We start from the raw sequence: 12689 nt of genomic DNA, 5'->3' as shown, positions 1-12689 counted from the left end.
TTTGCATACATGATTTGCTCTACTTCTACTGATAAAAGTATAAGCTACAGAGCCACCTGTTCCCCAAGCAATTTTTGCATACACCTCATGTATTGTTTAACTTTTGAAATCACATGCTTCCATTTAAGCCTTACAGCTTGTTCCCCAGATCCAATTTTATATTATCACATCCAATCTCCTTCTGCTACTTATATACAACATACCAGAACCCATTCACCAAGTCTGGACTGATTTTTTTTTTTAAAAATTTTATTAAAATGCTTTGGATACAGATGATTTTTTGCAAAAATATGTATAGTTCTCCCATTTCTGGAAATTAAAGCAAGCACTTTTCTATGACAGACTTAAGAGTTACCTAGGTTTACTATAACTTATCTGTACCCCAGTTCCTAAAGTATATATTAAAACTTTACAGCAAAACATTTTAGCAAGTATTTGTATATAGGGAATGTACCCTATAGGTGTACAGAGTAAAAGATCAGGAGTTATTTACTACTGTCTTCTCTTTCTCCAGTGGTAGAGACACCACCTTCACAGAAGGATGTGCTATGTCAGGGCACCAGCTTTCTAGACACTACAAGTGCAGAGCCATAGTACATTTAGATAATTGGAACTACTGGGCTTTCTGTTTATTAACAGGAATTAGGAGACCTACCACCCTGATGCACTGCGAGTCACAGCAAATTGTCTAAGGAATCTAAATGTAATACTGTAGTGTTTCTGACTGAGCAAGAGATTGGCAGTCTTCTTCAGCTGGTAACTGGAACCACTATGATGAAGGTCAGGTTCACAGCAGCATCTTTGTACTAAATCCACAAACAATCTTGGCTCCACAGACGCTCTTAGAACCCTTATACACGTTTTGAAGTGACAAAAGACCCAACGGAGACCACTTCTGTGACCTTGGCTTGCATACAAACTCCAATGGGGACACATTGCAGGCGATTAGAACATAAAACGACTGAAATTCTAGAGGCAGGCAGGCTCTCTATATATCCCAGGGTGAGTCAGAGTCAGATTTCTGCTACTGAAAGGGGGCGGGTGGGAGGGGGAACAAAATCAGCCATCCATTCAAATTTTGCCCCACGGAAGGCTCAGTTCAACTTAGTGAAATGTGAAGGATAAAATATTTCTAAATAAAGTAACAGCGTTGGACTCTAGGCCAGAATAAAAAAGAGTAAACACCATTATTGCAGCACATTAACCCATTTCTGATTGCAAAAACTGACCTGTACCCAACACTACACTATAACCCGTTACTGCAGGCTGCTTTTCAGTTGTGCTTCTGTAGAGAATGGATGGCAATGCTAATCATAACAAAAAAATTCAAAATGTCACAAGCTGGGTTGAGTACACAAAACTAGTTCACTGTAAGAGTATTACTTTTTCAAGTGGATGATCTTAAACGTTTGGTAAAACCACTTGCAGAAGTGACAACTCTCAGAAAGGCTGGGAAATACATTACTGAATATATTTTTAAAAGGGTGTTTCACTTCCCCTTACTAGGAATAACAAATGTTTGTGAAGGGAATAAAGTGCTAGGTCATCTTAGAGTTGAATCTATTTCCCACGTTACAGCAGTATAATCCCCACAGTAAACAGAATGAATGAGAGCACATTTTGATAGTATAGAACACACACAGCTGGGATTATTCTTGTTTCCATTCGTAGCAGTTCATGATAGAACCAATAAGTGGGCTAGGCAAGGGCGAGGGAGACATATGGTAGACAAGTTTTTACAAGATTCTCTCAGACACCTTTCACTACAACATATCAGAGTTCAAATCCTTCCCCTAATAAAGGGTGCTTGCCAGTTACTAGAGCTTTGATCAGTTTAAACTAAGGATCACCAACCCTCGAAGAGAAAGGCATGTCTTTATTTAACTGCAAAAGAGGCGCTCTAGACAGCAACGAAACTTTAGACAAAATCTGCCAAGTATAAAATAAACTGCTTTAGTCTACATTAATAAACTTAAGATATGCAAGTGTTGAACACTTTTCATGCTACAATAACCCCACACAACCACCTCATGATTTTTACTGTTATAGCACACTGCAACATTCCACACTGTAGAGTGAGCCCAGTAAACAGAACCTGCCACAGTAGAAAGACTGCTGATGGGCCATCACTTTAAGGACCAGAGGTTGGTAATTTAATTCAAAACACCTAAACATGAGGCAGCAACAAAAACAGGTGTGCTTGTGTGCCCTTTCCCTCCCCCCACCCCCACAAATAAAATCCCTGTGAATTTAAAAAAAAAAAAAAAAGCTTGATTGCACAAGTCAGTCAACAGCACCCTCTTTACGATCAGACAATGTGACACAGCACAACCATCCTACAGATCAGTTAAGCCCAAATCTGTGTTTATTGAGGACTTCCATATCATGATACTTTGTTCAGTAATTTGGGAAATATCTAATACCATTAAATATGTTTTAAAAAACCCTAAACAGACTCTGGACCAAATACGACAAATGTTAAATTAAAAAGTTAGAAGGGACACTGCTTACATTAACACTTCCTTTAAAAAATAGAATTGCTTTCTTATTAAGTCAATTAGCCACAGTGGTGAGACGTGTTCTTTTTCAGCTGCTACAGTGCAGTGTGCTGAATTTTGCACCCCAGCCCCATTGTAACTGAAAGCCATCGTTTCCATGGGAAACAATGGCAACTAAAAGGGACAATTTGCACCTGTGTGCAGACTGTGTTCTCTCCCAGTCATGTGGGGGAAGAAAAAAGAAAAAAAGAAAAGAGTTGTGTCACCACTGTGCAATAGGATAGCTGAAAACCAGGAGTCTCTTGGTCAATGCCAGTATGTGGTTGGAAAACCTTCCATGTTCTAATAGAAAAGTCCATAGGAAGCTGTGAACAGGATCAGTCCAGAGGAGTAAGACTCTATGTCTGTCCATTTATCAGTCAATGTATTGAGATAGCCAACGAAAGCCTTCACCATAACCTTGCCTTTTCAGCACGCTGCACATGAACACTTCCATGGGACGTGTATTCAGGTCTTTCAGTGGCACATTACCCTGAAATCAAGATAAAGTAGTCAGAATTCAAGCACTAAATTCACAGGTGCCAACCTCAACCTACCATGAGGAGGTGCCAGACTGAGTAGGAGGGCAGGGTCTCCATGGGGACCTGCCTGGGACCCCTGTGGAGAGCACACTCTGCTAGGCAGACAGGATGGGGCTGTGGGTGAGCATGGAGCAGTGTCTAGGAGCAAAATGGGCAGGGCTGAGATCTTGGGGCAGGGGCAGTGACAGTACAGTCCACGGCCTAGTCATGATCCACTTCCTGCACATGGAACCACCACTCATTGCAGGGTCCAGTGGGGAGTGGACTGCAGCCCTGCCCTGCAATCCCCATCCCCACCTTGCTGCTGCCCCATCTCATCTGCCCAGCCATGTGCACCCTGCCTGTGGGGGTCCCAGAGACCCTGCCTGCATGCCTGCCCACTCCATCTGGCACCCCTAGCAGTGGGTGCAAGGCAGAAATACCCAAGGCTGGATAAAAAACAATCCTGCTTACCCCCACCTTGGCCTACAACAGCTCACTGAACCTCCTTTAATAACCCACCAGCCAAAATAAACTGCCCACCCTTTAGAAGGTCCTACAAGTCCCAATATTAATAGCAAAGATATCAACCTAGACACCTAACTGCCCAAATGCAGAGCGCTAAAACTCTGGCAGTTGAGCAACAGGACCACTTAAGCAAAAACCTTAAAGGAGATAAATCAGTGCAAGCATTTCTCTATAAAGAGAATATAAACTGGTGCTTTAAAACTGCAGTACATAGAGTATATAGGTTGTGCACATTCTACAGGAACTGGATGCAGTTTTCTGCCCTATGTGTTTAAGCATTTGTAATAAGTTACCTTTCAACACTGCTGTTCATAACTGCATAAAAGCTTTTAATTAAATACTTGTACCCTTCATTTAAGTTGGATGAATAGTTCAAAAAAAAAAAAAAAAAAAAAAGCTTCCAAGCTGAAACATTATTGTAATCTCAAATACCCACTCTCTACATTTAGCAAGTCTTAGCTCCCTAGAATTCCCACTAGCATTATTGTTTTAGAGCCTATCCTGATGTTATTTGAAGTGGTAATCTGGTCACCAATTCTTGACTTGCACTCCTGCTGAATTTTTTAAAGAAGCTTTCATTGTGTAATATAGAACCCAAGTTTTACTAACAGCTCAAGCTCTTCTTTACCTTTCCTGTGGTCTGTCCATAAAGCCCAAAGATCTCCCGCAGTCTCTCCTCACTGATGGCCTCTGGTCTGTCAATTTTATTACCCAAGATAAGGATTGGCACATTTGATATCGTTTCATCTGTCATTAGTGCCTGTAGGAAAGACAGAAGTGTTAACCTCACGGATTAAAAAAAGTCATCTATAAAAATATATTTCTCTGCTCCAATGTCAGAAGACGGTCATAAACAGTTGTCAGTTGAATTATGCTACTTTAAAGAAAACTCCTCTCATAAGAGAAATGTCACCGTAACAGCCTCTTCAAGACAGCCATCATCTAAAATGTGTGGATTATTTAAAAATCCTCAGGACATTCTAAAAATAGCTGACTAGAGCCCCTTGCAATGTATAAAGATTTAGTCATTTAAAAAATATTTATCATGCAAACATAATAAGAAATGCAACATCTTCCTGTGACCCTCCAATAGCTCATCTATCAACACCTTACTGGTTTAGTTACCTATTGCAAAAACACCTACATATTAGGAAATCAGGACGAACCTGAGAAAACGCAAGCCAAAATTTTAAGGGAGGGAAAAGAATGTAGATTTGAGGCCTAGACTTTGTTGTACACTAAGGTTCAGCCCAAAGAAGGGGAAGAGGAATTGTACCATCAACGGCTCAGACATAAGGGGGAAGGACCAAAAAAAAAAAACCAACTATGAAATGGAAGATTTACATTAAGCTCAACTTTGGACTCCATGAGACGTGAATGATCCGCACAGTCCACCAGAAAGACAATACCATTAATCGCTGGCAAGTAATTCTTCCAAACCCGACGAGCTAGAATAAAAAAGGACAAACATCCCTGTGAAAATGCTATTTTGAAGAGATTCAATACCTACACCCCGAAGAAACAGCAGGAATCATTTCCCCACAATTCAAAGAGGCAGTTTAAAAGTTTCAGATGAACAGAACAAATCAAAGCTGCAAGGCTGCATGGGAGAAGTGTCAATTCTACCTTTCCCTTTCATTTTCTAATGTAAGGAGATTTTTGCCTCATACTCACTATTCTAAGAGTGCAGAAAGCAGGACAGGGTAGCGCCCTGGAGACTAACTGGTCCAGAGAGGCAAAAGCTTTCACAGACTCAATTGTCAATGAGCCAGAGCAGCAGTTAACTATTTTATGTAAATTTATTCTATCCAGGTTCTTATACCCAGCCCCTATAATTTATGCCTCTGAATCAAGAGGCACAATACCTAGAAAGCTTCTCTAAGCATTACAGTTCAAGGCTAGTCTAATTTGGAATGTTGGCTATAATGATGTTTAAAGGATTTAGAAAAAGTGCTGAACAACTAAGAAGGAAGGGATTTTTAGTTTAAAACAAGCACTACTAAAAGCCTGTTTTATTTCAACGACTGCCATTTTCATAGATTTCATAGACATTAGGGCTGGAAGGGACCTCGGAAGATCATGGAGTCCAGCCCCCCACCTGAAGGGCAGGAAGTCAGTTGGAGAGAAATTTTAACTAAGCATCTCATTCTTTCAATTGAGACATAAGTTCCATCAACACAAAGGACCCAGAGAAGACCCTGCACAACAGCAGACAGTCCAAACCTGGCATTAAGATTAAGGAAAAAAGCAGAAAAACTTTTCAGATCATCTTTAGGCATTCTAAAGAAACAGAGTAAGGTCTATGATTAAAATCCATTGCAACCACCTTCAGATTGCAATAGTCTAGTTCCATGAACAAATATGGTAAAAGGTGAGATTTAAGACAAAAGAGAACCAACTGAAAGTGTTTTTTTCTTTTTGCAAGCTGCCAGAACTGTATACTAAGATGCACCTGATACAGTAAATGGAACTGTAGAAAAATAAAGAGTTAACTTTGCACATCAAGGACATGTACAATTCTAAATGCTGGAATTGAGATTAAAAAAAATAAATTAAAAAAATCTGATCTGTCTAGACTAAACTTTAAGTCACTCAAACAAGTCATCATGAAACACTTTTGCTTCTTTTGTAACCCATGCCAAGTACATTCTTACCTTGTTCATGCCCACCCAGATCAAAAGTCGTGAAAGTCATTCCAGCAATCGTCAGCTCTTCTGATGCTAAGAAAAAGACATCTTCATTTAGCTCAGATGCAGCTATAAGCACCCCTACCTTTTTTAATGTGCATGCAAAAGATCAGATACAGAATGTATAAGTAATCTACTACCCAAAGAATTACTGATGACCTCAGTTTCCACAGGTCAGTTTTAAAAGTCTAAGTCTTTCTACATTATAAGCACAAGACTGAGGCATCTTTCAAGTCTACAAGTCAGTATTTCCTTGTACAAAACATTTAGAAGATGAAAAAAACCCCCCAAAACCTGTTTACAATGGACCCAGTTAAACTAGATCATTAGGTAAACTCACTTGGATGTAGTGTAGGGACATGCTGACCCAATCTGTCATCCTTGAGCATGTGCAGAAGAGTGGTTTTTCCTGCATTATCCAATCCTAAAAACACTAGTTTTCCAGATTTCTTGTACAATCCTGTATGGCGAGGGAAGGAAAGGTAGAAAAATCAGATTTTTGTTTTGTTTCAGATAGAAGTGTGATCCATATGGCTGTATTATATGCCAACCAATAACAACACAATCCACCAACTCCTAAGAATAATATTGTAAAATACTGTATTCCAAAATGTTCCAAGCACAGAGCATGAGATACACAACTGATGCTATGGTTATATCAGGACTGTACAAAATAGAGCTACTACACTAGACATTTTCTATAAGCCGACTTTTCCCCCTCACCATGAACTTAAACACATTTCTATAAAGAATGTAATCTCTCAAAAAAACAACCCTCCCCCCAAAAAACCCCAACAAACCTATGAAAGAGATGGCAGCCTGAGAAGAGTGATGCTACATCACATCTACGCTTAACTAGATCCATTTTAAAATAGGTGGAAAAAAAATTCTTAAGTGTAATGGGTTAAAATTAATCTGCCATCCAAGATGGACACTTAAAAATGAAATTATGATACCATTATTTAGCAGAAGATAGCACTGTGACTTGGCTTACCTAGGGAAGAATGTGAAACAAAATGATGTGAACATAGATAGTTCCATCAGTTTCTGTAGATCCTAACCTTTCATTAAAAAAATGAAACGAACAGAAACATCCTACTTTGTGACGATAAGTCATCCAAACATGAATGGATTTAGTGGGACTTCAGATCTGCAGAGACCAATACTGCCAGCACCATTTAAGAAGAGGGCTTGATCATCAGGAAACCCTGGCTACCACGTAAGAATTAGAAAATCCCACTGTGGCTGAGTGGAACAGGTGACTTCTGAGATTTCACAGGGAAGGGACTCATCAATATTATCACGACCCCTTATGTAGGCACTCTATGCATAGCAAAACCTGGTACAGTAGTGACTAGAGCACTCCATTGGTTGGCAACACTGGCTTGCCACTCCCCAGATATCCCTGCTGGGATCTCACTACAGAATCTTTTGCTTGGTGGGATGGTGCTGGCAGGACAGTCCTAGTAAAACAGTCTATTACACAGTGCTGAAATTAGGGCCAGAAGGTGACTTAGCTTTTGACAAGTTCTTTTGCTCCATTAAAACCTACTATATTTACTCAAATATAAGACATGTCCCCCTTCCCTGATCAGAATGGGGAAAAAGCACCTTGCTTTATATTCACATACAAAGTATAGGGGGATGAGCAGGCAGCTGCTTTGGCTCCAATTCTGGCCCTGACCCCAGGTCAGGGCCAGAAGCAGACCCACAGCAGCCTACTAACCTCCCCTCTGCAGCTTCTGCTTCCCACTGCACACCCATCTCTCCCCCCCTTGCTGTCAGGGTCCTTCCCCTGCCCAGCCAATCAGCAGCACCAACACTGCCGCTAGGCCAGGCAAGGGCTGGGCTTCTGTGCTGTGCTCCAGGAAGGAGCAGGCTCCCAAGCAGTGTATGGTGGGGGGAGAGGGAGAAGGAGCAGAGGAGTGGGTGGAGCAGAAGGCAAGGGGGCCCACCTCCTCCCCTAGCTATTACTTTCCCTGCTGTAGCGAGGGCGAAGAAAGATTCAAGATGGCCTTCCAATATTTAAATTCAATACATGGACAATATTAACAAATTTATACATTTTGATATGCAAGGTGCTTTATGCAGGGGATTACCCATCATTAATACCTTGGGGAAGATGGGGAGAACATGACATCTTACTTCCACCATAGAGTATTCTGAACTTTATTAACAAAAGCTGTAAAAGCCTAGGTTTTATGGGGACTAACTCACCATTGATTTGATGCCTCTGACATGGTCTTAAGGTAACTGACAACTCTGATCAACTAGCAATCAGCTTACACCTTGGTCCCAAGGAGTTAGGCAACCCAAGCAGAATAAAAAACTGGACAGTAGAGTCTAAAACAGGGGTGGGCAAGTACTTTGGCTGGTGGGCTGCTTACTGAATTCTGGAGCTGTCAAGGGCTGCACATATTAAATTTTTTAGAAGATATAATTTTAACAAATCATATACTAAAAATCAAACATCAACTATAGCAGTTAACATTGTATTTCAAAAAATTTTTTTGAATAATGTATATAGGCAATTGCATAACCGCTCAAAATTAAATCTTATTCTCATATATTGTACATGTGCGTGTGTGCATGTGCGTCTCTGTGTGTAAGGTGCTGCCTGTGTGCCAAGTCCCAGGAGCTGGGGGGTGAGGGGCAGAGGGCCCAGGGAGCATGTGCAACACAGCTTACCCGGGTAGTATGGTGCAGGCATGGCCCACCCCGACCCCTGTCTGGCCTGTGTTTATATAACACATCTGTACCTTCATTTTTCCTAACGATAAGAATTCAGATAGCTACTCAATATGGATGTGGAAGATTAGACTCAATTTTTAGAGGTAGCGGGGAAAGACAAACTGCAGTAATTTGATACAATATGCAGTCAAATAGTACAGAATGAAGCAGTGCATGCCCAAATAAGGAAAACAAATATCATAATTTGTACACATTTTAAGCTAATTATAACCTTGCCTTCTCCTACCACAAAAAACTTTTAAATGAGAATACAAACATACCAACTGTAATACCATATTTTAGAGGTGCACTGATACATTGGTCCGATATCCAATTGGTACTGATATAAAGAAAATTATCTATATTGGATATCGGCCTTAAGAGGCTGATAATTGGGCCGATAACTGCCCGTGTTGCACACAGCCGCAGCACAGCACGTAGGCAGCAAAGAGACAGCCTGCAGCATGGAGAGCTACCTCCAGCTGGTAAGTTGGGGGGGGAGGGGGTGCATGCAAGGGCACAGATCAAGGCCTTGCCAGGAGGGAGGCAGGCAGGCAGGGGGTCGGAGCTGAGGCAGTGGAGCCTGGCTCAGCCACTGGGAATAGGCCCCAGATCTGTGCGGGGCAGACTGGAGCCAGGGCAGTTCCCAGCAAAGCCTGGGCTGGGTGGGGTGTGGTGTCACTGGGAGGGGTCTACAGAGGGGGAATGCAGCCATCCCGAAATTCACCCTAATGCCCTCATAACCCCCGCTCCTAGCAGCGCTGGCACCCACCTTGTGGCCAGGGTACATGGGAAATAGCCCTGGCCCTAGCCTGCCCTGCCTGGCGCAGATCCGGGAGTACAATTCCCCTTGCGCCCTCCCAGACAAGTGATAGCAGCAGGAGCTGATGGACCAGCCATGTGGCAGCAGCAGGAATCTCCTTCTGTCCCCAGATGAGCCCTGCTCCATCCCACACCTCCCAGATGAGCTGCTACGTCATCCCCCCCCCCCCAACACACTGAGCACTGGTGAACTGCGGGATCACTATGGCTTGAAATGCTGTCGACAGTGGTGGGGCCCAGCCCAATGAGCTACATAGTAAGCCATGAGCTTCTTGTCTTTAGATTAATGTCATACATAGCTTGTACTACATACAAGCAGGTGACAAAATGCTACTCAAGAGTGTTTCTGGAGTACCTGTGCTAAAACTTGCAGCAGTTTAGAAAATGAGATGCATCAGTTCTGACTGAACTAACTCTGTGGGTACTATATGCAAGTTCCTATACCTATGTTTAATTTCAAGGTCAGTTTTCAAAATTGCTTCTCACTTCTATGTACTCAGGGAGAACAGGATATGACAGTAAGGAATGGGGGGGTGTTTAGGACTGCAGGGAGAAGTTGGGAAGAAGGCACAGAGCAAGGGGGCTACCACCCCAGATTTATTTCTTCTACTGTAGCAGTGGGAAGGGAACAAGTTCAAGACAAACTTCTAATAATTTGGTTCTATACCTGGAAAATTTATAATTTTCTTATAATTTTTTAGGTATGATATCCAATTACTGGGAGGGTCATCTTATAATCAGGGTTGTTTTATATTCCAGTGAATACTGTAAGTTTAGTAAGCATGTCTGCAAGAGGGATTGCAAACTGACTTTCAGCGAGATTGAGTTGCTCACCTTAGAACCGATGGAATCAAGCCTGCTTAGCCCTTAAATATGTGTTCTAGTTGTATCAGTAAGTTAGTAAATTAATCTAAACTCTTGCTTAATTCAGTTTGAAAGTCTGCTTGGCATCTGCAACAGCTTAACAAGATTCAAAACTATGTAGGTAAACCCATGTAAACCAGGCTTGCAAAATTACCTAGGAATTGCAGCACACTGCTGAAGCCATTGTAGATCCATTCAAAAATGAAAGACATTGCTGAAGATTAACTGCCTGGAAGAAAACACACACAAGACATTTATGGCTAAGGTGGCCAATGACACTTATGTGGCAGCCAAACAAAGCTGGTAGAGCACTCTCCTCTGCACTGGAAAGTTATTGACTGAAAGTGGAAGCTCAGGTACTAATGAAGCAAAAACAGGCTAAGTGTTCGACCCTGGCACCCCCGGAACGGGGTGAACGTTAAGAATCTGTGGTAGCTTTCACACATGTAATGCTGAGCCAACAATCCCTTTCCACAACCAGGGCCTCAGCCTGAATGTGCTACCAACAGCCTGTACAACAACAGGGTGGTTCTGTCCCATTGGTGTATTAGCATTAGTCGCTGTTAAATGGTTGGCAGGACAATGCTCCACTGCATTTGGCATCACACTGCTGGCGCAAGCAACAGCTCTTTTCTGCTGTGCCTGCCAGCATCACACTCAACACCACGCTGCCTTTGGCAGTGTCGTCTCCTGCACCTGTTTCAATCATGTGCTGGGGGAAAGCAGGGCCCTATGATCCCATACAGCCCATGGCCCAGCTCCAGGAGATGCACCTTGGAGCCTCTTCTAGTTTCAGCATCACCAAAATAAACGAACAGCAGGGCTGCAGACAGGGGCAGCTGGTACACTCTGGGGTCGCCCGTTCTCCTTCCTCGCAAGCAGGACCCCGACAGCTTTACCCGCAAACTGCGGGGGGGAGGGGAGGGGGGAGCGACCGGGGGGACAAGCCGCTACCAGGCGGCCCCAGGGTTGAGCCGGGCAAACAAGCCCCTTCATTTGGGGAAGCAAAACCAGCCCCCTCCCCGCGGGCCGCCGCCATCGTCGCGCGGTCAGGCGTCCCCCGCTACCCCAGGGCCGCGGCCGAGCTCGGCCCCCGCGGCGGCGGCGCCAATGGGGCGCCAGGCCCAGATCCCGCCTGCGCCCGCGGTCACGGACGGACAATAGCGGCCCCTCCCCGACCACCTACGCTTTCCCCGGCCCGGCCCGGCCTGGCCCCCAGCGACCCACGGCCCTCACCGCTCCGCTCCCTGCGGCGCCCCCGGGCTGCGGCCGCGACTCGGTCGCTCACTTGCTCGACAGCCACCTACACGCCGGAAATACGTAGCATCGTCCCCCGGCCGCTTCCGGGGCGGGCCCGCCGCGCTGGCTGGGGCAGGGCGGGGCCGGACGCGCGGCCGCTGAGCGGTGACGTGTCCCGCCCGCGGGCGGGGCCCGGAGAGCGTCGCCCCTCACTCCCGCCGCGCTGCTCAGAGCCGGCGCCGGGGGAGCACAGGCTCTGCCGCACGTCCCGGGGCAGATCTGTACCGGGAGCAGCCGTAGGGACCCCCCCCGGTGGTCGCGCGGGTCGGTCCGCTGCCCCCTCCCGCCCGCGCTCGGAAGCGGGCTGCACCTGAGGCAGCGGCCAGGGAAACCTGGCGGCAAAGCAGGGTCGAGCTCCCATCCAGCGCCTCAAGCTCCGAGGGCGAACTGTTAGTATGCCCCCCTTCGCCAGAGATGATGATGATAATCAGTAAAACTACTATTTTCGAGCCCCCTTTCTGTGCAAGCCCCAGGTAGCCACCTGGCTGGCCCAGGCCTGTGTCTAGCCCTAGCCCTGCACAGAGGGCTGTCCCCTGAAATGTGCAAAACTTTCCACAGGGCCATCATCTTACACCCCAGCTAATACAAGTCAGAGCCTCTTAAGGGAGCTCTGCTTCTGAAACTCGGGCAGATTGAAGACTGTTTGCAAACTACTGGGGCAGAGCTTGCAAGTGACGCAGTGCAAAGCACCCCTGTCAAAA

At 44.7% G+C, this 12689-nt stretch overlaps 1 protein-coding gene across 2 annotated transcripts; it reads right to left on the bottom strand.

Moving 5' to 3' along the window:
* Nucleotides 1-1858: 1858 nt before the first annotated feature.
* On the bottom strand, nucleotides 1859-12054 carry SAR1A (secretion associated Ras related GTPase 1A). 2 transcript variants are annotated; one of them, XM_090057964.1, is made up of 7 exons: nucleotides 11926-12054; nucleotides 10844-10918; nucleotides 6614-6733; nucleotides 6241-6306; nucleotides 4931-5034; nucleotides 4215-4346; nucleotides 1859-3030 (listed from the first exon to the last, which is right to left on the bottom strand). In XM_090057964.1, the coding sequence occupies exons 2-7, from the start codon at nucleotides 10899-10901 to the stop codon at nucleotides 2914-2916; spliced, it is 597 nt and encodes a 198-aa protein (XP_089914090.1). In that variant the 5' UTR covers nucleotides 10902-10918; nucleotides 11926-12054; the 3' UTR covers nucleotides 1859-2913. The 2 variants fall into 2 exon arrangements, with proteins under 2 accessions (XP_089914090.1, XP_089914091.1); XM_090057965.1 differs by having other exon boundaries at nucleotides 10844-10914; nucleotides 11926-11980.
* Nucleotides 12055-12689: the final 635 nt, after the last annotated feature.

Source organism: Crocodylus siamensis, chromosome 7 (genome assembly GCF_052110815.1).
Source record: "Crocodylus siamensis isolate JL-2025a chromosome 7, ASM5211081v1, whole genome shotgun sequence".
Classification (NCBI taxonomy): Eukaryota; Metazoa; Chordata; order Crocodylia; family Crocodylidae; genus Crocodylus; species Crocodylus siamensis.
The sequence above is the reverse complement of the archived record's forward strand: the minus strand, read 5'-3'. Positions and strand labels throughout refer to the sequence as shown.

Bases quoted from the DNA above. Each gene is read 5' to 3' on its own strand.
- SAR1A (XM_090057964.1), bottom strand. From the start codon at position 10,901: ATGTCTTTCATTTTTGAATGGATCTACAATGGCTTCAGCAGTGTGCTG. The intron at 4,347-4,930 runs GTAAATCTTCCA...TCTTTCCTACAG, and splicing joins AGTCCAAAGTTGAGCTTAAT to GCACTAATGACAGATGAAAC. The intron at 3,031-4,214 runs GTAAAGAAGAGC...TCTTGATTTCAG, and splicing joins ATGGACAGACCACAGGAAAG to GGTAATGTGCCACTGAAAGA.